Source organism: Apaloderma vittatum, unplaced genomic scaffold, assembly GCF_000703405.1.
Source record: "Apaloderma vittatum isolate BGI_N311 unplaced genomic scaffold, ASM70340v1 scaffold18466, whole genome shotgun sequence".
In the NCBI taxonomy this organism is placed as follows: domain Eukaryota; kingdom Metazoa; phylum Chordata; class Aves; order Trogoniformes; family Trogonidae; genus Apaloderma; species Apaloderma vittatum.
The window spans coordinates 28,198-53,735 of NW_009721469.1; the positions used below are offsets into that span (position 1 = coordinate 28,198).

The 25,538-nt window shown below is 41.2% G+C and overlaps 1 protein-coding gene across 1 annotated transcript in view; it reads left to right on the forward strand.

Annotated features, from left to right (window-relative positions):
- Positions 1 to 25,538, forward strand: part of LOC104275445 (chromosome unknown open reading frame, human C11orf49) — a gene marked incomplete at its 5' end in the record, with an annotated part of 55,021 nt that overhangs the window by 18,281 nt on the left and 11,202 nt on the right. The window contains one exon of the mRNA XM_009871409.1: positions 21,795 to 21,879. Coding sequence (XP_009869711.1) covers positions 21,795 to 21,879 — 85 coding nt within the window. The remainder of the gene's footprint in view (positions 1 to 21,794; positions 21,880 to 25,538) is intronic.

A 25,538-nucleotide genomic window follows, 5' to 3' on the forward strand; every position in this document is an offset into this window, starting at 1 on the left:
TATTTTCCCCTCCTAAAACCACCAGAAAATGAACAGAGCATACACATACTTCTCTGAAATCTTGATGGTGGATCAGACTCAAATGAATGAATGAGTTGGAAATCAGTTGGGTGGTTTTTGCAGAATTCAGTTTGGGCTTTAACTGAGCTACCTCACACTCTACTAGATCTAATAACTTCAAAATTTGTTGCAGAGTTTGTTCTCCATTTCTACATGTGTAACTATATTGGTTTTTATGGTCATGCTAACGTACAGGTGGGATCCTGAAGGCATCCTGTGTTCTGCAGTTCTAGTCAGATCTGGATGTTATTTGTACAAAAACCTGTTGGTACTCCGCTTTTGCACTTTTAGCATGTGATTTCCATGTCTGAGTGCCAAAAGAAGCTCACTAAAACATCATGATAGTTCAATTGCTCTTTAACCCTATTGTGTATGCACTTTATTGCAAACTTTGAATACACTGAATAGATGTGTTCTGTTAAAATTACAGAACAATCCTCTTGCTTTCAAGTAGGTTCAAGTGATTTGGAAAGGGCAAAAGCACCGTTATGGATTGGTAGGAGCTTGGAAGACAACAAAAGGAAAGCAAATGACTTCACTGTTTTTGAAGGAGTTTCAAAATACTGAAGGATTTTAAGGTTTTGCGTGTTGAAAAGTGAAGTCTTAATCCCAGAATGTTTTACCTGAATCACAACTGAGTTTGAAGAAGCTGCCTGGTAACTACATTATCTGTGTAGGCTTTGTGTAGCATGGAGAGGACGGTGTTGTAGTAGAGATGTTTTCCCATCTTAGGGTGTGAGAAGAAACATGGTATATTGCATTATTTCTTAATGCAGCTGTCTTCAATTGTAAGTAAGTTCATAAGCAGGTTAGAGCACAGAGCAGCACCTCTTCCCTGGCATTTTCTGTCCGTGGAGTATCTAAGCGTGTACCTTTTGTTGACAGAACAGCTTAGCATCTGTGTGTGAGTTCAGACATCTGAATAACTGGCAGCTGGGTCTTCTCCCTGTAAAACTGCAGGCATTCATCTCATGTCATACTATCCTCCCTTGCATTCCCTCTTGTTGGCTTCAGTCCCTTTCTGAAATCGTCTGTTTCAAGGGCAGAGTCTGCCAAGAGCGCGTTGGCAAGAATAGCAAATTCTCCCTCTGAAGAGCTGGTGTCACTCATTAGCATATGAGAAGAGTGATTGTAAATAAACAACGAATTATGCAGAGTTCCGTGTAGTATTAATGCTAGTAATGTATACAAGGACATGCAGCTGGCTGGATAAGGTAGAGATGCCATTATTTGTTAGAAAGAAGTGATTCCTACACCCATTACCACTTTATCCCAGCAGCCTTATTGTAACTAGAACACTAGTAAAGATGCTGTCTTTAGCTTAGCATTACCTCTAGTGTCCTTGTTTTTTTTCAGTTGGTCTTAACAGGTGAAAGAAAACTTTGAAAATACATGTGTGTGCCCAGTAGAGTTGTCCAATATTCAGTTAAGTGCTGCTACCTGTGATGTGTTTTGTGATCCTATATTGTATCTTTGGTTTAAGTAGAGGGAATATACAAGACTCAGAGTGTGAATGGGCTGCCCAGGGCAAGATGGAATACTGCAAGTTGAAACCTGTTGTTTTAGAGATTGTACTTTCATTACCTTGAAAGCAACATAATTTGTCTTTCTTCACAATCAGTTTTAAAATGGCTTTAAAACCAGATTACTGTGTTTCACATGGCTTTGAAGCATTTGTAGTTTGTTTATCCTGCTTTGCAAGGGAAAAAAAATTCAGCTCAGTATTTAAGAGAAGGATATCGTAGTGATACAGTTTCTTGTGGCGAGAGCTAGAAAGGAAAGAAGAGACCTATTCTGGTCATATGCCTGAGATAAATGGGAAGCTGAAGCTGTTGTCTTCCCCGAATTGGATGCCTAGGAGATTTCACTAATGCCCTAATTAAAGCTGTAGTACCATGTCAGTGTAGCCTGTTCTAATTGCTGTTTAGTGAGATACAGCCTCCTCGCATCTTTCTTATGGCGGTTCCAGCACTTGTCTGATCTCATGCTGCTCTGTCTCGGCATGCTACATTGGCACAAAACTATTCAGTACTTGTGCTGCTCGCCTCCGTTCTGTGCCAGCACAGCACATTGAAATGTGCCAGTGGGAGGTCACACGAGAGGTGGGGTGCAACCGTGGCCGAACTCAAACCGCCTGGCAGTTTGTTAGTGCAAAAATCCCAATGTTCACAAACATGGCCCTAAAATACGAGTCACGTTGCTTTATATTGATACTTGACCCAGTCTCATTAGGTAATATAACAAATATACTAATATTTTGGTTTAAAACCTTTAGAGAGTAATGCACTTGTCGAGTTTATAGCCAGAAAGGACCATTCGGCTGTGTAGTCTGACCTGTATAGCACATCATTAAACTTCACTTAGTAACACTAATATCTAGCCAAAACACTTTTGTCCAACTGAAAAATAATTTGCATATCTTCCAGAAGGGCATTCAGGTTTGATTAAGTCATGTGAGCCTGAAGGGGCCGAAGGGCCCCTGGGAAAAATAGGAGGAAACAGTGAGCTGCCGGTGGTGCCAGAGCAATTAGGCTGGCCTGCAGCCCAGGCCCCATGAAGTCCTGAGTTCTCCTGGGCAGGAGGACTGCTGGAAATAGCCTCCTCTCACACCTCCCTGCTGCGCTCGCACATGCTTTAGCACAAGGGCAGGAAGCCCGTGCCGTGCGGAGAAGGTCTGCAGACCTGCGGTCCGGTGGCGCTTGTGCGCGCTCCACAAGTACCCGCTGCTGCTGCTGAGAAAACTGGGCTTTAGGAAGGCTGCTTGTCATGATAGGAGGGCTGGGTGAGAAAGAAGCTGTCCTGGCAGGGCAAGAAGGTTGTTTATTTGATAACTTTTGTTTAGGCAGAGGTCAGAATTTACTAAGACGTATTTGATTTTGAATTGAAAAATATCATGAGTAAAATGAGAATACCGAACATGTTACTGCAATGTCATCTTGTGGCAGTCTTTAAAAATGTGATTATCTTCACCTTAAAAAAGAAAAGTTTATGACAATTATGTTCTTTTAAGTATTTGAATCGTATAGTGAAGTCAATTTCTCATCCTTTTTGATAAGCCAAATAAATTGTCACCTTGAGCCTATCTCTGAGAGACGTGTTTTGTATGCATGTGACAATTCTTGCAGCACTTCTGGCTCATTATCAATTCTTGCTGTCATTCCTGAGTTCCTTTTGGAAAGGGTAATATGTGACATTCCATCCAAATAGACTATAATGCAAAAATCTGTCAGTAAAGATGTTTGGCACCACTGTCACGATGAAATTTCTATGTAGTACACAGGAATGATAGATGTTATGAAGAAGCTAGGAAAAACACTAGAACAGCGTAGTGCTTAAGAGTATTTGCATAATGGAGGAAATGATGTAACTTATACAGACTTCAGGTAACTAAAGTTTTCTGCACGTTCCTAATTTTAGCATTTTGACATGACGTTTGCAATACTTAGCCATACAAATATAATGCTGTATTCCTGTTGTGTTTTTAAATGGCTTTTCCTTGGGTTTTGGGTTTTTTGAGATGATAAACAAGATCTTACTCTACTGAAATAATTGATTAATACCAACTGCCTTCTTATTCCAGGTATTGAACAAATTCAATAGCAGAGAGTTCTTTGTTCATTTTATAACTTGTGCGTGAAATTAGTAACAGCTCAGACAAAACAATGTTATTTTTTTGCATGACTTCCAAAACATCTTAAGGCATGAACAGGAAAAATTTCAGTTTGAAACAGGAAATTGTAGCATAAGGTGAAAATTTCAGTGCTTAGACAATGCTGTAAAGTCTCCAAAAGCATTACTATCTATAAATGGATTGATCGCTGCTCATCCTTATTTTATTCTACTGAGTGGAAAAATAGATTTTTAATCTGTGAAGATCAAAAATCAGGTCTTCAGTTGACCCCAGGTAGAGTGGTTTGTTGTAATGCTATTTGCTGTTCGTAAAGTTGAATAGTAAATTTTCTAAATAGCGACAGAAACTGACAGCAAAGGTAAGCCATGCTTCATGCTGGCATGTTGGTTCAAGTGTGGGTGGAGTTTCAGAATTTTGAATTCTTCAACTATTAATAACCTGCTCTCTGCTGAGAAGTCTAATTTGGTAATTTGAAAATTAATTATTACACTTCCAACCACCTGATAATCATGAGTAACTCTTTAAAAAACAAAACAAAACAAAACAACAACAAACTTCAAAAGGGTAAGTACTCCCACTACTAGAAAAGAAAGTGACTTGGTTGAAAACCTAAAGGCAGACAAGGCACTTTTGAAGGAGATGCACCTTTCCAAGTCAAATACAAATGCATAAGAGAGACAGGGTGGAACTAGCTGCGTCTAATGACTTTATTGCCCAGAGCAAGGGACGTTCCTGTCTTGTTTAAAAAAAAAAAACAACCACATTTAAAATGCAGCCTCTGAATGCTATAAAACAGAGGCTCATACACCATTGCTGAGTACTAAGGTGACTGATTAAAGCTTCATTTGTCCTTAATTAAGATGGCCCTGAATTTCTTCAGATGGTGGCTACTGGAGGACATAATTGGAGGCATCTGGCAGTTGTTGACTAACTTTAGTTCAAGATTTTACTCTTGTGATTCTTCAGTAGATAAATTCAGAATGATTTATCCCTTCAATTCGCTAGCTTTAATAACTACAAGCGATTTCCTTAATGATTTAGAATTGCGTGATGCAGGAGATAGTTAAACTTACTCTCCAAGAGAATAATTTCCTGCTCTTTCATTAGTGTTGCCTTAAAAAAAACCACCAACCCCACAGGAATACTATGGATTTCATTCACCTTTTTATAATCACAGATACTATAATTTGTAAGATATTGCCTGGCACTCTATCCTGTTTGCTGTGGAGGTAGGGACTGCCTTCTGAAGAAGGTGATGCATTGCTTTCAGACCTTGGAGAAAGGAGAGTTTTACTGGGAATCCTGTGGCCAGCCGTTCTGCAAGGTGGCTTGCAAGGGATCTGCTTCTTCCCAAGGATGTCTGTGGCTAGAAAAACACTTGCAGGTTGGCGCTGCTGAGGAAAGTAGTTGTTCTTGGCCTCGTCTTCCCTTTCTTTGGGGGGTGCAGTTGGCTGTGTAGTGAAGACAGCACAGAAGAGAGCTGATCCAAACAAATAATATCCCTTTCAGGCAGCTGTGCTGGCATAATGGAGAAGATGGAAATAAAAGGTAGGGTGGAAGAGCAAGGACTGCCCTTTTCAGTAGATCACCTGTTATAAAATCTATTTTTGTATTACAGCTTTGCTCGGTGGTGATATAAAGGGCCTAGCAGACCAAACTTGGTCTTAGCACTGTAAAATTTCCCTTTCTCAGAAAACAATTTATATATAACTTCACATCTCTTGTTTACAACTGTAGTGTAAGCTATCAACAGCTTGCTAAATTTGTCTCGTCTAGCTTTAACTGCATGCTGAAGAGTGGGAACCGAAGCAGAAATGTGACTAGTATATTGACACAAATAACATTTTACGGAAAATACCCTGATTGCAGGTATTTTGAGACTCTTCCTGGACTTTCAATACAAAAAGTGTTATGGATGTTTAACCCACAGATGCTAATTCCTCTGTGGTATAGGTCCTACCCTTTTCTGAGTTTATAGTTCTTCTGCTTATCCCAAACTTGTTGTAATGATTTTTTTTTTACACTTTTTCCAGAAGTCCACTTATGTTAGAGCCAATGAAGTAGCCATTTTGATTTTCCTAACTTTCTGATGTACATTATAATTTGCTATGCCTACAGAGAAGAGTTTGACTGAAACTATACATGTTTTACCCAAACCATAGATGTAGAAAAGCTGCTTTGACAAGCAGCTTTAGTATCTCTCTGCCCTTCTCAAGCCTTGAAAAAGACTGTAGGGGGACCAAGACCATTTGCCAAAGCTGTGTCGCCAAATGCCTGACCATATCCTCCAAACCACACTCACAGTGCTTGATCTGAGTCGCGCTGACAGCGTTTCTAAAATAATTGTTTCATGTGTTCAAATTTGTGGATGGATAATGAAAGCACCTCTGCTGCCTGCAAGTTCATTAAAATAACAGAGCAAGGCACGCCACTGCAGACACTCAGAAGACCGACGTTAATCAGCGTTCACCTGTATTTTGCGTTGAAGCTTCCCAAAACTAACAAAGCCACTGGAAACATTAATCAAGCTGCTACCAGTGGTTGCTTCATCTTGACAGCACCAGCTCCACTGAGAGCTGGTTAGCCTGAGGATTCTTGCGCTTCACTAAGTAATGCTATCTCTTGCACTCATCTTCTGAGCATATCCACTTGTGCTAAAGTGCCTTCATGTGGCAAAACTTGAAAGCCTTCTTCAGGATCATTGTGCCCTATGTTTTGACTGAGCAATTTATATTAAAACCATGTCTGCTTCCCTTGCCTGTTCTCTCCCTTCCCTCTTCTCCCCGCTCCTTTTTCCTGAGTAACTGTAGGGTGAGAAAAGAAGCAGTTTTGCATTTCAGTACACTTAATGTAGCCAAGAGGTTTGTTCGTTGCTGCTTTGTACTTTTAGGCAAATGAGAAAATTTAGATTAATGGGTTGTTTATTCTTTTGCGTGTTCCTCAAATCAAAGGCACTGGATTGCATTATTAAAGAAGTTTTGTGTGGCGGGCTTGGAACTGTCCTCACTGAGATGTACGTGAAGACAAACGATTGCTTTTCATCCCCCCCTCATTATGCAGACTGGCACAGGAACATTGTTAAATGTGGTATTGGGTACTATCACTTAAAGACCTTTCTTCTGTATAGCTGATGTTGAGCTCCAGTTTCACAGGATGAGCTGTCTTGGAAGAGACAAGGAAAACCCTAGAAATAGAAACAGATCTGTCCTTATGTTTTAAAAATTTAAATATTCACCAGTTTAATAAAGAGAGGTTTTGTTGGGAACACTAGTGACTGTCTGTTTCGCAGTGTCCTGAAGTCTCTTCATTGGGAATTCTGTTCATTTGTTTCTCATCCATTCAGTTAACAATAATGCACAATTAGGCTTTCAGTGATAATCGACTCGGCCAAATTAATGAGGAAAATATTCAACATTATTCTGAGACCAGACCCACAACTGAAGGACATGGCTAGTGTTGGGTCGCTGACTAAATGCATAACTCTGTCCTGTGGATGTTCTGTACGGAAAGGGCAGTAGTGTGGCACTGACTCTCTGACGGCGTTAGGCACTTCAGTTCCTTTGGCATTGTGTGACAGAGGATTCTCTCTTGACCCAAGGCCTTCTGCTTTGGAAGTGAAAAGTCTGGGGGATGTAATTTAAGAGGAGAGGGCAAGATTGTGCGTGTCTTATGTAAATAAGAGGAAAGAAGGTGCTTTGCCTTATAGGTTCTACTTCAGCTCTAGCTAACGTTCAGAGCAAAAAAGGCGAAATTGCACATTCAGCACTGTAATTCATCTTCTTAAAAAAATGGGGAGACTAATGCCTGCCATACACCAGCATCAGCAGGTGTGTGGTGGGAAGTAAGCTGGGTCGCAGGTACCAGACTGGCTCAACTGCCGCTGAACTTTCCTTTCCGACTAGTCGGTATTCTTCTTCAGTCTCAGACCTGATGCAGGATGAAACAATTATTTTTCTCATTGCTTGCTGAGTTCCTAGTTTTGTAGGCCCTTTGCTTGAATTAGAGCCCTCTTGTTGGTCTGACTGAAACTTAGTTTCTGCGTTTCTGATCTCTCTGAGGTACCAGTGCTAGGTACTCCAAGTTTCCAGGTGTTTAAAGAAAACCCTGTATGTAGGCTTGTTTATAAGGTGTACTGTCATCTTCCACCTAAGAATCATGCAGAGTTCCTCCAGCCTCTTCCGTATTTAATTTCTCTGTGTTAGTTTGCCTCTGTATCACAGACCGCTGGGCTTTCCCTGACAAGCAACCAGCCTCTTTCTCCAAGGGATCTTAACCCCTTTTGGGGAAATGGGAGTGCCAGTGCTTTGGTTTTTAGGGGTCGGTTTGGTTGGTTGATTTTAATCTCTGCATAGCAAAGTGGTGGTATCTTTCCTACCTGAAACATGCAAATATACTAGTGCTTTGTAACTGCTGTCCCAGATTTTCAGGGATAGTATCATCTTTCTTTGGTCTTTTTATAACTACTCAATTCTCTAGACTGTTCTTCATTCATGCCATGTTTTCTATTCCTTTTAATGCTTGCAGGCCATGACAGCCAAGTTCATAAAAGGATTACAGATTTCTATTTATAGTGTTACATATCAACGTTTAACCTGTTATAAAGTGCCTCAAATGTGAATAATTAGACCACTGTATTCTCCTCCTGTGTTTCCAAGCAGGGGAGGAATTGGGACAGGATCCCAGACTTGCTATGCACAGCTAGTGCTGCCTGATCTGTGACAAATCTGTGACTCAGCTGAACAGTGACACTTTTTTGAGAAAATCATAAACGTTTTTTATCTTTCTGCTTAATAATTCTGCGTGCTGTTTCACCTGCTTTAAATTTACCCTTCACTCAATGATTTTTTAACTTGTAGCTTTTGGACATTTTTGAGTCATATATGGCCATTTGCTGATATGTTATTATAATCACTAAATATTGATCTTGTTTATGTTGCTGACCAACAATATTCGCACTTCAAATACTGGAAAGATGAATAATATTTGATTTACAGACCATAAGTTATCTAGTCAAAACGCTTCTGTCCCTATTTCTGTTTAGCATCTGAAGGCACATTATTGTAGCCACAAACTCCAGTCCTGCATCTCCACATATTCCTGCTATACAAGAGGCTTCTAGCAGTTGCATAGTTTTATTTTTGTTTGCTAATAGGTATAATGGAAAGTAGTTCCGTTGCTTCCTTTTAGTGTCTAGAATAATTAAAATTGTTGAAATGAGCATCTAATCTGCGTAGATTTGAAAGCTTTTCAAGGCTACAAGTGTTCACAAAAAGACTTTGGAGTGATATAGACGGCAGTTCAAAAAGAAAATGAAATTAGAAGAAAAGCTCATTCCCAAATAACTCACTGATTTGTTATTTCAGACCTTTATTGCAAAGCAAGTAATGATGATCTTCCTTGTGCTGTGGCAGCGGGTGCAGAACTGCGTGTCCTCCGTTTGGCAAGTCTGTTCTGGTCACAGCTGTGTATACAAAGCTGCAAGTGAAAATGAGATGTACACATAAAGGCTCTCAGTCTACTTCCTTTGCAGCACTCATCTGTTTGTTCTTTACCAAACCTCAGAAAACATCATCCTAAAAGGAAGGAGCAAAAGTAAATAGTGAGAAGATTTGTTTTTTCTTTTGATAAACATGTCATGTAAAGTGGCTTTCCAAACGTATCCCATTTAGCGGAGGTAATTTAGAAACCTTGAACTTCAGCATTGTTTATTGCCCATCAGCATGGATCGTCAAGGCCCTTATTCTTCTTGGCAGCGTTTCCAGTTCCAGGAGCTGGTACGTAAAGTCTTGTTTTGGCATGTTAACGCTGGTTCTCAAGTCCGGAGAGTCACTCCTATATTTTTCTAATAACGAAGGAACCGTTTCTTGTAATTGATGTTTGTCTGCTGAACATCTCGGAGCTTTGTTCAATATGTTCTGCTTTCCTTTGGGATCCCCTATATATGAATAATTTGATTTAATCTTGAGTCTCTTAAGAGCTAGCATGGCTAATTTCAGAGGCCTTAGTACTGCAAGTAGGTGGGGACTTGGCAAAGCAAAGCCTGAAACAGATCCAGACAGGAGATAACTCATGTGAAAGACAACTGGAAGGATGGATGTTACCTTTAAATGTGGTGTGAAAGTGAGAGGAATATGAATTAATACATTTATATAGCATCCTTTTTTCTTTTTTTTTTACCATCCACTTCACACAGAGTACTACTAAAATGCAGCTACCTCAAATGAGATACAGTTCTTCTGCCAGAAACGCCAGGAAGCAAATTTTTTCCCAACAGGGCAGCACTAAGAAGCTTTTTTAATTGCATGGAGCACATAGGACCTCAGCTTTTAAGCTCTGCTTTGAAAGATCGAGCATATTTCCTTTGAGTCAAGAACATATGCTGAAGTACATTACATTTAAGTACTTCTTAAAGCTATATTGCTGTATGATTTGCACCATCTGATTTTCAGACTGGCTCCATAAGTCTCAATATCAAATGGGAAAAGAAGGGCAAGTGTTGCAGCAAATAAAAGGAACATGTGGTTTTTTGGTCTTCAATGGCTGGAGATGCTTAAAGAGCAGCTTTCATCTTGACTCCCACTCTGAGGGTTTGTCATATTTGCATTTCCATGATGGTTTTTTTTTTGCTGAACAGTCAGGATATTGTTGCATAGGAGATGAAAAAACGTAAGTGAGACCACAAAGAGTACAGTTGTGTTAGAACAATGCATTTGGGGCCCCAGCTGCTAGTAGAGGTTAGTACAGTGTTACTCACTGTGGATGGTCCAACTCACTGTTGTCGTTAAATGGATTAGTCAGCAGTAACTGCATTTGGGGTTTTGGGAGTCCTGTAATCTTTAGTTTGCCAAGTAGGGACAGCCCTACAACTTTTAGAGGCTGTATTTTTTGCATTGTCTTTTCAGTAGCAATACATCCAGGAATTTCCACAGAATACTGGTCATGCTTCCTTTAGGAGAAATCACTTGCGTACCACATCTGCTCAAAATCATTTGCTCACTGTGCTAAGCTACCATCCCACCACTGACCAGTTAAGTGATTTTGCTGGGGTTTTTTTCTTGCTCCTGCCTTAAAGATCTTTACAAAGATACTAAAGAGCCTGACCTCATTATGAGGCTGAAAAAGATTAAACAACTGAATGCTCTCTATTTTTGATTTCTGCAAGCCAGGATTACAGTATGGATTCATCTCTACGTTTGTGCTCCAGTAGATGGCCTTTATTTTTTCCTCTAGAAAGCCCCGTGCAGCAACAAGAAAATGTCCTTTTTCTTTCCACAACAAGAGTTGTTCTTTTGTCGAGTTTCTTACACTTCCCTGATTACCATAATATATGCATACCATCAGTGTTGGGGCATAATGCTGGAGGATTTAGGGCATGTGCCTGAACTTCCCTCCAGCAAAATATTTTTAACTTTTGGTTCGTGGTAGATGGTCCATGGAAGTGTATTTAGCTGTAAAATAGGTGGCATTTAAGTTAAACTTTGTCAAAGTTATATCTTTTCTATGAGAAACTTTCAGAATTAATGGATGTCTGAAGAGCGTAGAACTTACTGGGCTGAAGCTTAAAGAATGTAGAAAAAAAAAGTATTTTTTTCATTTTTAGAAATAAATATATCTGTTATTTTAAACATATATTTCTCCATGTGAAATACAGAGAAAACTTAATTCCTTCTCTCTCTTCTTCTCAACTTTTAAAAAAATTATTGTTATTTTTTAGGGGACATAGCTCACTAGAGTGTTGTAAGAGTTAAAATCAAGACAAGTTACAGAGCCGTAGCCAAAAGCATACCCTTAAAGGGGTGGTTGGATGCCTTGTTGTTTCAGGTTTCTCTTAGTGCATTCATTCTGTTCTGCATTCAAACCAGTTCTGTAGTGGTGGTCATTTATAATCATTAATCTAGCTCATTGATATTGTAATGGGCTCGAAACATTCTCTGTGGAGCTTACATGCTCCACTGCATTTCCTTCTAAGTAACTAATGATGACTTCTTCAGTCTTGTCGTTAACCAGATTACTTTCCTTCAGCCAGTTCTCTCACTGATTTATTTGGTTTGAGGTTCATTTTCTTCTTAAGTTTTAACACTCATCAAAGAGACTCATACCGGTGTGCTTGAGAGCATTTTATAGGACTGAATAACGCAGCCCAAACCTAGGTCCAGATACTGCAATACTTATTTTTGTGAATAGAGGCTTTAACTGTTGACTCAGACTTCTAAAAACAACGTCCTTTCCTTTCAGCCTGTTTTTCTCACCGTTATAATTTGTAAAAGAAAATTGGAAAAAACTAGCTAACAGTCTGTGTTCTTGGGATTATACTGCACAGCCTGTATATAAACCTGCATATAAATATACCGTGCAGTAAAGTCAAAGAATGGCCAGGACTATGAATGACTTTCAGTTCTGGGAAGATTCATGTTTATGTCAGGTGGTCAAACTGTTCCAGATGAACACAACTGCACAAAGATGTGCTACAGCATCCAGTGCTTTGTGGATAACAACCAGCTTCTTGAGTTTCAACCACAGCGAGTTGACTGCTTAGCAAATTGCGTACTGGTGTTACCCTTGGTGGCATGTGAGATTCTCCATTCTTTGCAAGCCTGAACTTGGCTCTTTCATGGTTGGGATCATGACGGACGCGTTTCAGAGAAGCAGCATCAGAGTGCCTGTAGTGATGACAGCTGTTGGTGAAGGTGCAGTTAAACTGGTCAAAACTTTGCAGTGGATTATTTACGAGTCGGTGGGAAGCAGGGACAGGCGGAGAGACACAAGGCTGTCCTTGCTGGTGATGTAAATTATGCTGAAATATTTCTCTCTTCCGTGGAGTGTTTGTAGCAACTGCATTGTTCCTTGGAAGCCTCTTTCAAACCAGTGTTAAAAGAGGAAAGTCCAAAACATTTCCATTTCATCCATTGTTCTGAGAAAATTTTGGATCTCTGCACTTGATGCTTTTACTTGCCATGTTGACGGCTGAAACGTGGTAGATTCAAGGTATCTGAAAAGACCTAGTTCTACTGGAACTGATTCACTGGAATCTTTCATTGGTGTTTCCCAGAAAGGTCAGGCTAGAAAGAAACTGGAAGTCAAGGAGATCCTTGATCTGAGATTGCCACAGCAGTCTCATTGTACATCCTCCTTGGCCTCTACCTCCTTTTCTTTTTAGGCCAATGTCATACCTTTCTTCTGCTCCCTGTCCCCATGAGCTGGCTGCCAGCTTACTATTTCTTGGAGTCCCAAAACAGAAAGGAACAGGCAGCTGGAAACTGAAGACCCTGCCCTTCTCCCTGAGCATAGTCCCGTGGTTTTTGCTGGACCTAGGACAAATCTGAGGGAGGGGGGTTGTATGTAGGATCCTGTATTGCACGAGATGCAGCTGCATGCCACCTGCCCGTTGTGTAGCTATGAATTCTTTAATTGTTTTGAAGATCTTAAGCTTAATGACAACTTGTTTTCTTGAATAGAGGCTGATCCACATGTTGTCTAAAGATTACTGTTACTGCTGCTGTTTGAGAGCTTGGGGAAATGTTGATGGTCCCCTCCAGTGAAGTTTTGCCGGCACTAAGAAGATTGCTGTGGGTCTTTTTTCAAGTGGTTGAGCAGTCTGCCCCCCAGATGGCCAGAACTCCAACAGGAATGTTTGCTCTGTATTCTTTACAAGACCAATTAGCTCTGGTATTGGATTGATTATTTTTTCGATGAGTGACTGAAAACTCCTCAAAATGAGGAAAAAATCAACTATTGAAAAACAACTATTGAGCAGTCTAAATCTATTAGTTCACTTACTGTTTGGAAGATCTGCTAGTTATATTTTAGTGACAGTAACAGTGAAAGGAAAAAATAGTTTAATAGTCAACACGTGCAAAGAATGTCACAGCATTTCAGTAATAAATTCCTCTTACTCTGAAATTGCACCTTATTTCTAGTTTTCTGGTTTATATGTCTTAAAAGCCAGTCTTGTGTTGTGTTATTTTGTTTTGGTTTTTTCTATGCTTATATCTGGTAGATTAAAGTGCCTCTTGTTATCTGATGTCATTTCCTCTGTAGTTACTACAGACTGAGGATTACCAAGGGTGAACTCTGCTGTTCCACAGATTTATGGTTACCCAAGAACATACAGCATATTTATAATCACACTTATCGCCAGATGTTGGGACATGCTTAACATTTCCTACCTGGCTTTTTAATGCCTCTGAAACAGGGGAAGTCTATCATTTTCGTACTGTAGTCCACAAAATTAGCCTCTTGCTTCAGGCCCATGTCCTTCGGAGGAGGCTAAATGGATTACACTCAATTTGCTGAGCCTATCTGTAGGATTATATACACCTCAGAACATGCACCGAATTTTCTTTACAAACACTCAAGAAAACTACATGGAGAAAATTGGGCCTTCATGTAATAAAAAAAGTTTAAGCTGCTATTTGGTTGCTGTAATCAATAATGTCCTGGAAGAATTAAACCAGGCTCTTCTGTTTGTTGTCACCTATCTTCTTTTTCTGCTTCTGGAAATATACACGGAAGTTGTGGCTGCTTCTCCTTTTTTATTGTTTGCTGTTCTTGCATTTCAAAATTCTTTAAGCTCCAACTTCGTTCAAAGTCTCATCCTATAGTTAAAACAAGAAATTAAAGAAATTAACATTGTCTTTAGTGTTGCATTAGGTATAGCGTTAAGGTTCCCAAAGTAGGTGGAAAGATCTAACTTTAGTCACGTTTCAGGCTGTCTGTGGATTCAAGACTACCACACTGCATCGGTTTAAACTCTCCCACTCTTGGTATGTTTTCTTTACAGCCATGAGAGCTGAGAACTTTTTTTATGTTTCTAATGAAAGTTTAAATTTTTCGGTTTGTGGCTGTGCCATGCGAGCCACATAAGCACACCAGATGACAGCCTTGGACTGTACCTTTGGCACAGCTCATCCTACGCTGAGTAACATTCACTCCAAGCTGAAGTAATGCTGCCACATGAAAGGATCGATACTGAAGGATAATTATGGGGAATTTGAAAGGGACTAGCAGATGATACCAAGTTTGTATAAACAGGAAGATTCTGGATTCTGGAGATAGAATTGCAGCGGTTCTGCATAAATTTGTTATTTGTTTTTTGTTAACCTGGCAAGTGGTTTATTGACAAAAGAGCTCAAGATCAAAGGGTAAAAGAACAATCACACCATCTAGAGGATTTTACTGTGTAAAAAACCTTTAGCTCACTCAACATATGGTGCTTTGCCTGTAAAAAAATCACTTTTCAGCGAATAATACTTTGCTTTTCGGTGAATTGGCCGTTCGTATGGACTGTCAGTGTTCCCCAATGAGTTCTTTGTTCACATTGGCTGAAGCTGAATCTTTTCCTTCTTACCTGAGTGCCTCAAAACCAGCTTTCTGCTCAACCGCAGTGCTAATCCCCTCTTACCATTCTCTCTAGCAGCACTCACCCAATAAACCTTTTTAGGTTAGTCTGCTTAGCTCTCCACTATATTTGTCCTGAGTCTGACACAGGTCGTTCCAGGCAAATCTCGCTAAATCCCTGCCACTCTTTGCTTTTGCACATCGTGAGGTTTTTTACCTGTTGTCAACAGGAGCCATCTAAGTCTGCTCTTTGCAGACACGCTCCTTTTCTAGAGCATGAAGCATCTTGTTTGTGAAGACTACTTGCCCACAGCAGCACCCTTACATCGACAGGATTTTGTTAGAATGCCTGGACTTCAGGAATTAAAACATTTTAAGCAGGGATTTACCTGAGCCTATCTAACAGTTTATCTCTACTGCAGAGCAGAGGTTCTGCTCTCCTCCACCTTCGTCTCTCTTCCTTGCACCTGGCCACACTCTTCCACAGCTTGCTTTGCCTGAGCTTTCACCAGATATTTCTGAGAGTCAGTTCAATTCACTAGCACAGGAAAAAAGTTGATTTTTCCTCAGCGTGGGGCCTGCTGAGTGCCGGAGCTGGTACAAGAGGTGCTTCAGAACCATGTGCCCAGCAACAAGTGAGGGGAAAGGAAAGAGAGAGGAGTGAGACCTGCCCTTTCAAAAAGTAAGGTTTTAGGTTGGTTTAGCTGTTTAACTTCACCATCAGGAAGGCAGAGGTCGTGCATCCACTTACAAAACCTAAAAAAAATATCTTTTTTGTTAGTATCTAATGAGATTGAGTCAGACATTTGTACAAAGCCACGTAGTCTTTTGAAGCTACTTATGTCTAAGACTCCTTGTAAAGGACAGATTATGTTCATCTGTGAAACAAACTTGACCATTGCCCTCTTTAAACTATTCACTAGAAAACCTTTGTTTAAGAAATGACATTGGTTTTTGAGCTAACCTGGCAGAAATCTTTGGCTTCCAGCGCATTTTCCTGTTGCTTAAAATTAACAAGTGGGTTGGTTTCAGTTTTCTTCTGACTTCCCTGTGTTCTTAGGACTATTTTCTAATGCTTGTGGGAGCTGTCTGTCCACTTAAAGAGCAGAACGAATCCTGCTGTAAATGTCTTACCTGAACATACTTATACAACTTAAAGGGAAATTGTGTGACTGCTTAATTCTTTATTGTTTAGTTTAGCTTTATTTAACCTTCCATTTCAAATTATGAGGCTAATTATGTGACCTGTTATTTTGCTTCTTGTTTGAAAAATAAGGAAAATCCATTTTTTAAAATTAGACAGAGGCACATTCTGGATCTGATTTCTGCTTATTTGATATCCCTTTTTGTCAACAGAAAAAGAGAATTAGTAAAAGAAACAAACTTTGAATGTTTTTATTTTGTTTCAAATTCTTATTTTAACAACTGTTCTCTCAAGTAACAGGAACAGATCTTCTTCATGATAGGTCATGAAATCTCTCAATGCAAAATTTTATAAAATTGAATGGAAGGTTTTTATTTTTTTTTTAGAGTCGAAAGTTTTATGATGAAGAAATGGGGTTGTCACACTTCTGTTAATCACCGTTTAGGTCCTATACATGGACTAATTTTCCTAGAATTCTTGGTTTTCTGCTTGTTGTTAGCAGGGTGTATGATATGTGAGCAAAGCATGTGCAGAACGTAGCCTTTTAGCCAGATGTGAGTTGTGAAGTTGCAGAATGATCCAATTGCAATTTTTTGCAAAATTGCAGCTCCTGTAGACAGCATGAGAACACCTAGTCTTTCATTTTTAGTGGCTTTTGTTTGGTTTTGTTCTTTTCTACAAGCTTTCACAGACAGAAAGAGAATCTATAGAGAGGGTGTGATACGTACTTACACCGGAAACATTAAAAAACTAAAGGGCAGGAAAGACTGTCCCAGTACTGTTATTTATTAGGCTGTTATATTTCCGGGACACTGATTTACAGCTCTATGATTCTTGAATGACTTCGTGACTGTGGTAGAAAAGAAACCTGTGGAAACTGTATGTCCTACCATAGTCCACAGGGGAAGGGCTCCAGCCTGCTTGGATAGTGGTTGTACATAAAAGATGATGGGAACAGGGAACTTTAATGTATGTTCATCAAGGCAATCGTTGTGTTTTTGGGGCAGATTTCATACACCGACTGCAGTAAATATTCTCCTACTGCTTTGGGCATATTTATAGCTTGCAAGAGCATTGTAGATAGATTCTTCTTGTGCCAAAAGCAGCCTAGACACAGCAGCAATGACTGTAGCAAGTCAGGCTAAGTATTAGGGCTTATATTTATTGGCTTCCTGGGTAGATTTTACAACCTGCACGGGGCTCCAGGCTTTTGTGGCTGGGCTGCTGCCAGTACAAAAGATAACTAGTTTAAAGATAGCTCAAGTATATCTATACTCCTGACACTGACAGCAGCATAAATGCATCATTTAGCATTTCTAGAGTTTGCATCACTTCAGGTCAGATGCCATCTGCCAGCCACATACAAACCAGTAAAAACAATACATGTTTTAAAAGCCAGGGAAGTACAAAGCAAATGCCTTCATGTTCCTCAAAGGTAAGCCATTTTTAGTCAGAAAGTGGTGTTTCGTAGTACAATACCACACGGATAAACTTCCTTCTGCTCTATGCCTCTGAAACATGAGGTAGAGTCTGCCTCGGGCACTAAAAGACAATAAAACAACTCACAAAAAGTGAGGTCTGCGGGGGAGCCAGGATTTTGCTAGTGGCATGGTAGCAGCTGGGCAGGACTGAATGGTTAAAGTACAACACAAGCCATACCACTTTATTCTTCTGCACTTATTTCACTGAGCGTCCCAGCTTATTCTTAGCGTACTGCCATTTTAAAATCTCTTTGGAATTTGTTATTAGCTGCTTCGCAGTAGAAGAACAAGGTGTTACGTTCATCGGTAAATCAACATAGTTAACATGCAAATCGCAGTCTCTCTCCATCCTTGGGCAGGTGGCACGACCAAGTTTGTCCCCCTGCGAGAGCATGGTCGAGTGCACAGAGCTCACTGCCCTGTGCCATGGGGTCAAGCTGAAACTCTGGGTGATTTGCTTCATTTGTTATTGGAACTTGAGATACCGTAATTTGTGGTACTAACCAAAGTAGCAGTTGTGGATTCCAGTTTTCACTCATTGCGACTGGTACCTTCCTTCTTTTCTTCCTTTCTTCATCCTGCAGCGTTGAGCACTATTTACTCAGCTGTGGCCTAGAGACAGGAAGGAGCAATGTGGTTATGCACCAAAACTGCCTTTGTTTATTCCAAGCAGCTCTTGGCAGACAATATGGTGCATGGGCAAATGTAATTTTCTGCATGGTCTTCGCTGACCCTGCTGTAGGGAATAGGAAAATAGTCATCACGACGAACTGCAGACACCCCCTAGGGTCTGTGGTGATCCCCCTTCCTGTGTTGTAGGTACCCATCTGTACTGTCAGAAATTGATGTGATTTATTGGTCGGGCGCCTGGGATGTCTGCAGGCTGTGTTGTGTTACGGCCTGAAAGAGTCTGCCTGCGTACGTCAGTCACTAATTTGGTGCCATTTCTCCAGGCACAAGAGGCAAAAGGCTTCTTTCTTTAGAGAAGGAACTTTTCTGCACCACTTCAGCTTTGTGTGCAGTTTTCATCTGAACGGTCCGTTTTCTCACGCTGTAACTAGTTCCACTTTTATTGACAACGAACTTCACTCTCTGATGTGCTGGTTGGAGAGCATCTCTGCCACCTTTTCCCAAAGTCTTTTGGACCAAACTTCTGCTTTTGCTCTATGTCGTTTTGTTGTTTTGAGATGGAGGAGTAAGGATGATGCTGTAAGTTGGTATAAAGAGGGAGGAGAAAAAGACAGTGTAAAGTATTATGAGTTTTTTAAGTGTGTTATTTTCAACAAGTGAGAGATCTCTATTTTTGCCTCAAAATTAATGCTTGCTTAGGGTCTAGTTACCCTCTCAAACTGCATTTATCAAGCAACCTGGCAGGCACTGTGAGCAAAGGGCAACTTTCTCAGGAAACCTCATCCTTCAAAAAAACCTTAAAGTCCTTCACCTTCAGGGGGAGAAAAGAGGAGGCCAAGATTCGGAATTAGTGAAAAGGGGTTTCACTGATCAAAGTGGGCAGATTCTCCTCCTCAAGCCTGTCTCTTCTTAGTGCATGATGGGTGCTTTGTACACTGCTGGACAGCACACTGAAAATCTAAAGGTCAAAGCAGAGCAACAAGTATGACTGGGCTAGGGAAGGAGGGATGTGGAGGGCAAGAAAAACTTAAGCAGATTTACCTTCAAATGAATATAGATATCAGTTAAATAGATTGAGTAAGATACAGGATGAAGAAAGCATTCGTGTAATAATCTGTTGACAAATGAAATGAAAAACAGAGAACAAGAAGTATAAGGATGCATAACTACAAGCAAACAAAAACAGTAAATTGAATGTTGCATAAAGCTTCCAAATGGTGTAACTCCATCAGACTTTTTAGACAAAGTTTGGAAAAGTTTAATGCCCAGCATTGTTCAAAACTAGATTTAGAAAGCCTTGAGGAGTAGTTGTAAGAGGTCCATACTGTTCTCTTCAGTTACGAGGAAGTGTCTGCTTCAAAAGAGTGCTTTTATGCCCAACTTCTCTGTTTTCCTGTAACCTCCTTCCTATGCTGAGCCTGTTGAAGATGAGTTTATGAAACTTGCACATACCTTACACAATCAGATAGTTTTCTCGAGAACTTAAGACCAAGATCTCTATTGCTATAAATGACCGTTGATCTAAAAAAATAACAGAGAAGAAATTTTTTCCCCCTCTGCACAGTGTCATGAAAAAGCAATAGTGAGCTGAAAAATCAGCTCATGATACTGGGGCTTTTTCAGTAATATTCATTTGCAGTTATACGTGAAACTTGGTGATACATTCAAGGAACTAATTAGCTAACATGGCAGGGGAAATCCCCACCATTCCCCTGGATACCGTCATTAACCCAAGCTCAGATACACTCTGTCAGAAGGACCGAGTTAGTATCTGCAATACAGAGCAGCCTCTGGTTTTTTAGTCAGAAATGACAATACAAAAAATTTACAGTGCTCTCCATGTTCTTCCAGACATCCGTAATTTCAGTGCAGTCGCAGAAATTTAACGCACCTTAGCATTCAAATTTTGGAATGAGAGAGATTCTGATGGATTTATCCCTACACTAGAACAGGTTGCACAAATCCCTGCAGTGGTTTTGTAGTTCTGCACAGACTGGAACCTCCTTGTGTTACAGCAGACTTCTGACTGCAGAGCTGACTTTTTCCAGACAGAGCAAAATCTTTGTAGCATGACCCTAAACCCAAGGTGCTTTACTGGATAGAAAGTCCTCCCAAGAGCAGTACAAAGTGTAGTACCCTGGGAAGTGTCTACAGTGGGTATCTGACCACAATGATTTTGACTAGAGGGCTTCCTGAAGAGAAAAATAGTAGCTGTACCCTCTCTTTCCACCGCTTTCCTAGCTAATAATATAGATAAAGGGAAAATCTACAGCTTCATTTTGGTGACAGTCCTCTGCAGTATTTCTTTAGTTAGCATTGAAAATATTAATTCAGCTGGGTTGGAAGTTGCAGTGAAATGTCCCTTTGCTACTACATACCCGCCTCTTGAGGCGTCTAACAAAGGCATATAATTTTCTGTTTCTCTCGCTTTTGTTGAACTGCCAGGCTTTGAGGAATCGTGGAGGTATGAAAAAGTTGTGGTTGTCCTCTGGAGGAAGGTTGATCATTTGGATGGGAGCCTAAGGAAGGCTAAGATGTGTCTTGTGGCAAAAGAACTCATGCTCTGGACCTCACTCCTAATGCCTGTGCCCTTTGGATCCCCTCCCCGAGTTCTGCTTGCTCTACTCCCCCTGGCTCGCTCTTCCATACTTCACATTCCTCCGTATATAAAAGTAGTGCAAAATTGCTGCTGTTCAGCTTGTCCTCTTCTTAAGTCCAGTCCACAGCCTTTTGGACGATGAACATACAATCATGTAGGGCTTTTTGACATCAGTATGTTTCCATTCCCTTGGGATCCTATAAGCTTCCCTAAGAGTCACCTCTTTTAGACTCCTGCTGCTGAAAAAAACTCTGTCTTGACCAGTCTTTCACAGAGACTGTTCTCTAAAACATGAATCATTTGATTGGATTTCTTGTGGGTTTTTTGGATCTTCGTTCTGTGCTTCCTATAATACAGCAACCAGATTTGTACACATTCCAAAAGACACCATCCAGCTGCCTCACCAAATGCTGAAGGAATAACGTCTGCGGTTTATACTCTGTAGCCTTCCATACACAACTCAAAAGCCTCGTTTGACTTTGTTACTGCTGCCAGAAGTTCTGTGGATGGTTTTCAGTCATATTGTGGTGGATATCATCATGCCAGTGAATTTTAACAGATTTAAGAGACTTTGAAATGATTCCTTTTTCCACATGGTTATATTCAAGTCAAACCAAACTGTGTTCTCACTTGAAGCTGCCCTGTTTTGGTTACCTCTTTTTCACACAAATTTCTTTGCAGGGATTACTTCAGCAGAATTTCCCCTTTATCAGGCCTTTTTCTGATTGTCTTTTCAGGAAACTCCATCTCAAGAGCCCAGCTCTAAGGGTCCAGGGGAGCAGTAATATTGTCATTAGTACTCAGTCTACTTGAATTGGGAGTAGAAGGGAGTAGGTTTTTTTCCTAGAGAGGAAGCAAGGGGAGGGAACAGGCTGTTAAGGAATTACATATTCTCACCTCTCTTTCCTGCAGATTTGCTGACAGCACGGGAATACCACTGCCTGCTGCAGCTGCTCTGCCCTGACTTCCCAATGGAACTCACTCAGAAAGCAGCAAGGTGGGTCCTCATCCTCTCCTTTAAGGCAAGTCCTACACACATGGACTTAGGAACTAGATTTGTCAGTAAAGGTATGGACAGAGACCTTCAGCTTTTAAGATTTTGAGGAAAAGAGATACCATGTTTTGAGGCTAAGAACAGGATGTTTTTCTAGCAATGAAAAAGAGTGTATATTTAAGGTATAGAAGGCCTGAAATATCAGTGCAGAATGCTGCTGGCTCTACATTCAGAAGATGAGTTGCATATAAAAGGAAGTCAGCCAATGTGTTTTTTAACTGGCATGATTTTAAACTCTATTTTATGTACTGTTTACTGTCTTTAAAATGTGTTCCCCCTTGCCCCAGCTTCCTATGGTTCATCATGTTAAAAAGGTGCTAGCCTCTGAAAGATTGCCAGTGTTTTAAAGTATGTTAGCTAAGAACATTATAGCTAATCTATTAGAAATTTTATTTTAATCTAGACAAGGCCTAAAGCAGATAGATGGCTCAGGGCACTGATAATGTGATATGGAATTTTTTTACTGATAGTGCTTGTTGGTTCCAGTCCAGCCTAGGCAGTTGATTATTAACTATGTGATAGTGAAAGTGTAATAAGGTTTATGCATCTGTTGGGGTGGGGGGTCAGTTCAGATCTCTCTAGGAGTAAGCACACACACATATATAATCACAGCAAGGCTACTGAATAAATGCGCTTGTTCCTAACCAGCATAGTGGGCATGGAATTTTAACTTTTTTCATGGACCTAGATATGACATTTGGAAACAGGATCTAGACACATAATCAGGATATTAACTGTTGCCTATGTTGTTCATGGCCTAAATAACGAAAAGTGCAGTGGACGTGGTTTATCTCGATTTCAGTAAAGCATCTGACATCGTCTCCCACAGCATCCTTGCAGCTAAACTGAGGAAGCGTGATCTGGATGATCGGGTAGTGAGGTGGGTTGGGAACTGGTTGAAGGAAAGAAGTCAGAGAATCGTGGTCAATGGGACAGAGTCTGGCTGGAGGCCTGTACCTGATGGAGTCCCTCAGGGGTTGGGACTGAGATCAGCACTGTTCAACGACCTGGATGAGGGAACAGAGAGCACTGTCAGCAAGTTTGCTGGTGACACAAAACTGGGAGTGGCTGACACCCCAGCAGGCTGTGCTGCCCTTCAGAGAGACCTGGACAGGCTGGAGGGCTGGGCGGGGAGAGATTTTATGAAATACAGCAGAGTCACAGAATCACAGAATTGTTGAGGCTGGAAAAGACCTCCAAGATCATCAAGTCCAGCTTATAAACAAGGGCAATTGCAGAGTCTTGCATCTGGAAAAGAACAACCCCAAGTACCAGTATAGACTGAGGACTGACTTGTTGGAGAGCAGGTCTGGGGAGAGGGACCTGGGGGTCCTGGGGGCAGCAGGATAACCATGAGCCAGCAATGTGCTCTCATGGCCAAGAAGGCCAATGGCATCCTGGGCTGGGTTAGAAGCAGGGTGGCTAGTAGGTTGAGAGAGATTCTCCTTCCCGCTACTCTGCCTTGTCACCACCTGGTCACATCTGGAATGTTGTGTCCAGTTCTGGGCCCCTCAGTTCCAGAAGGACAGGGAACTTCTGTAGAGAGTCCACTGCAGAGCCACAAAGATGATGGAGTGGAACATCTCCCTTACAAGGAAAGGCTGAAGGAGCTGGGTCTCTTTAGCTTGGAGAAGAGGAGGCTGAGGGGTGACCTCATCAATGGTTATAAACAAGGGGGAGTGTCAGGAGGATGGAGCCAGGCTCTTCTCAGGGATGTCCAATGACAGGACAAGGGGCAGTGGGTACAAGCTGGAACACGGGAGTTCCACAAAAACATAAGGAAAAGTTTTTTCACTGTGCGGGTGCCAGAGCCCTGGCCCAGGCTGCCAAGAGAGGTTGTGGAGCCTCCTGCTCTGGAGACATTCCAGACCCACCTGGACGTGTTCCTGTGTGACTGCTCTGGGGGATCCTGCTCTGGCAGGGGGGTTCTACTAGATGATCTACAGAGGTCCCTTCCAACCCCGAGCATTCTGAGATTCTGTGAAAGGGTACAGATTTTCTGTCTGTCATTATGATATCTTTCTTGAGTGTCAGAGTCCTATGAGAATTTTATTAAGAAAGGAAAGTGAAAGAGTACAGCTGCTTGGCCTCCAGTGCCAGACTATGAAAGAATGCGAACCCTATAGCAGGGATCTGTCTGCTCTTTCCTTTCATGGAGGCACACAAGCCTCCATGTATTTCATAGGGTTCCAGCTGAGCTGAGCAGGAATTTGTGATGGTGCATGAAAGGAGACTGCGGCATATCTACACATGTTATGATGTTTCTGTCAAGGAATTTAATCCACCAGGCTGTTGTAAACTAGAGGCCCCATTCAGGGGCCTGCTGCACCGTTGTATGTGTGCTGTAGAGACAGACGAGCTGGCCTTGGGAGCAGGTGTTGGACCGAAATGAGATCTCTGTCAGAGGCACCCAGGCTCAGGTGGGGAATGACCTCGCTCCTGCTTTTGGCTGGCTAGAGATTTATTTATACATTGCTATTATTCTGTTACAAGCTGAGCTAGCCAAACAATTTTATTAAAACTTGTCATATTTCTAAACTATCTTTCTCTTTCCTTCCTACTGTTGTCCTACTCTTGTCCTTTTTCTGGTGGACACTTCCCATTGTCCTCCTTGGTCTTTGCCAGTTAGAAAGGCGAACTCTGCAGGCTGTCTTCCGGCACCAGTTGATTGAGTCCTTGCACACCATGAATGTCACATGCAAACCTACTGACATTGTTCCTCCTTCAGTCTGCACCACTCCCCAACAGTTTTGTTGCTTATTTGCTTAGGAAAGGAATTAAATAAAGTAGCAGCAGGAGTAGCCACAGCATTCATTGGTACAGCCAAGACCTGTGGAATTACTGGTGCTCTTGGGAAGAGAGCAGTCACAGTCTCAGCGCTGCATGACTGAGATGATCTCACAGCACGGGACATGCCACTCATCCAGGAGCTGTTGCTATGCTCTGATAACAAACACTAGGCATAAGATCAGAGCAGAAGAACAGAGGCTATAACAATATGGATTTTATTCACGTGACACCAGAGAGCTCCACTTTTCTGTTCTCAGTGCCACACAAATGCAGAAGTCATACCCAAAAAAGAACCAGGCTTTCTGTGTCGGTGAGATTTCTTGAATGTTTTTTCCTTCAAAACATTATAGCCATCAGCAGACTGAAGATTTTAATCTACAGAGATACTTTTGATCTTCAGAGACACCTTTTGGCTTTCTGAATCTTGAAATTGCAGAAGGACAGAAAATGAAGGGATTTTTCTGGTTTGATGCCCTGATTTCAGGATCCTGTACCTGAGCACTGACTTTTCTCTTCTCATAGAAACACAGGGAACTCACTGCCCACATTTGAGTAGCAAGAGCTAAGTAGTTCCCAGCTCCTGTGCTGGTTTGTGTGCTATGGGAGCTCATGTTGCACTGACCAGTGCCAGTGCAAGAGGGGCTTGCAAGTCTGTACCCCTGATATTAACAGATTGCTTGAGAGCACCCTTTCTGTATGTTCCACTTATTTTGGCCTCCATGTATCAGTAAACAAACCAAGTCCCTGGAGACTAATTTGAGCCAGCCTGGCCTTAAGACAGATTGTGTGAGTTAGCAGAGAACAGTAAAAGC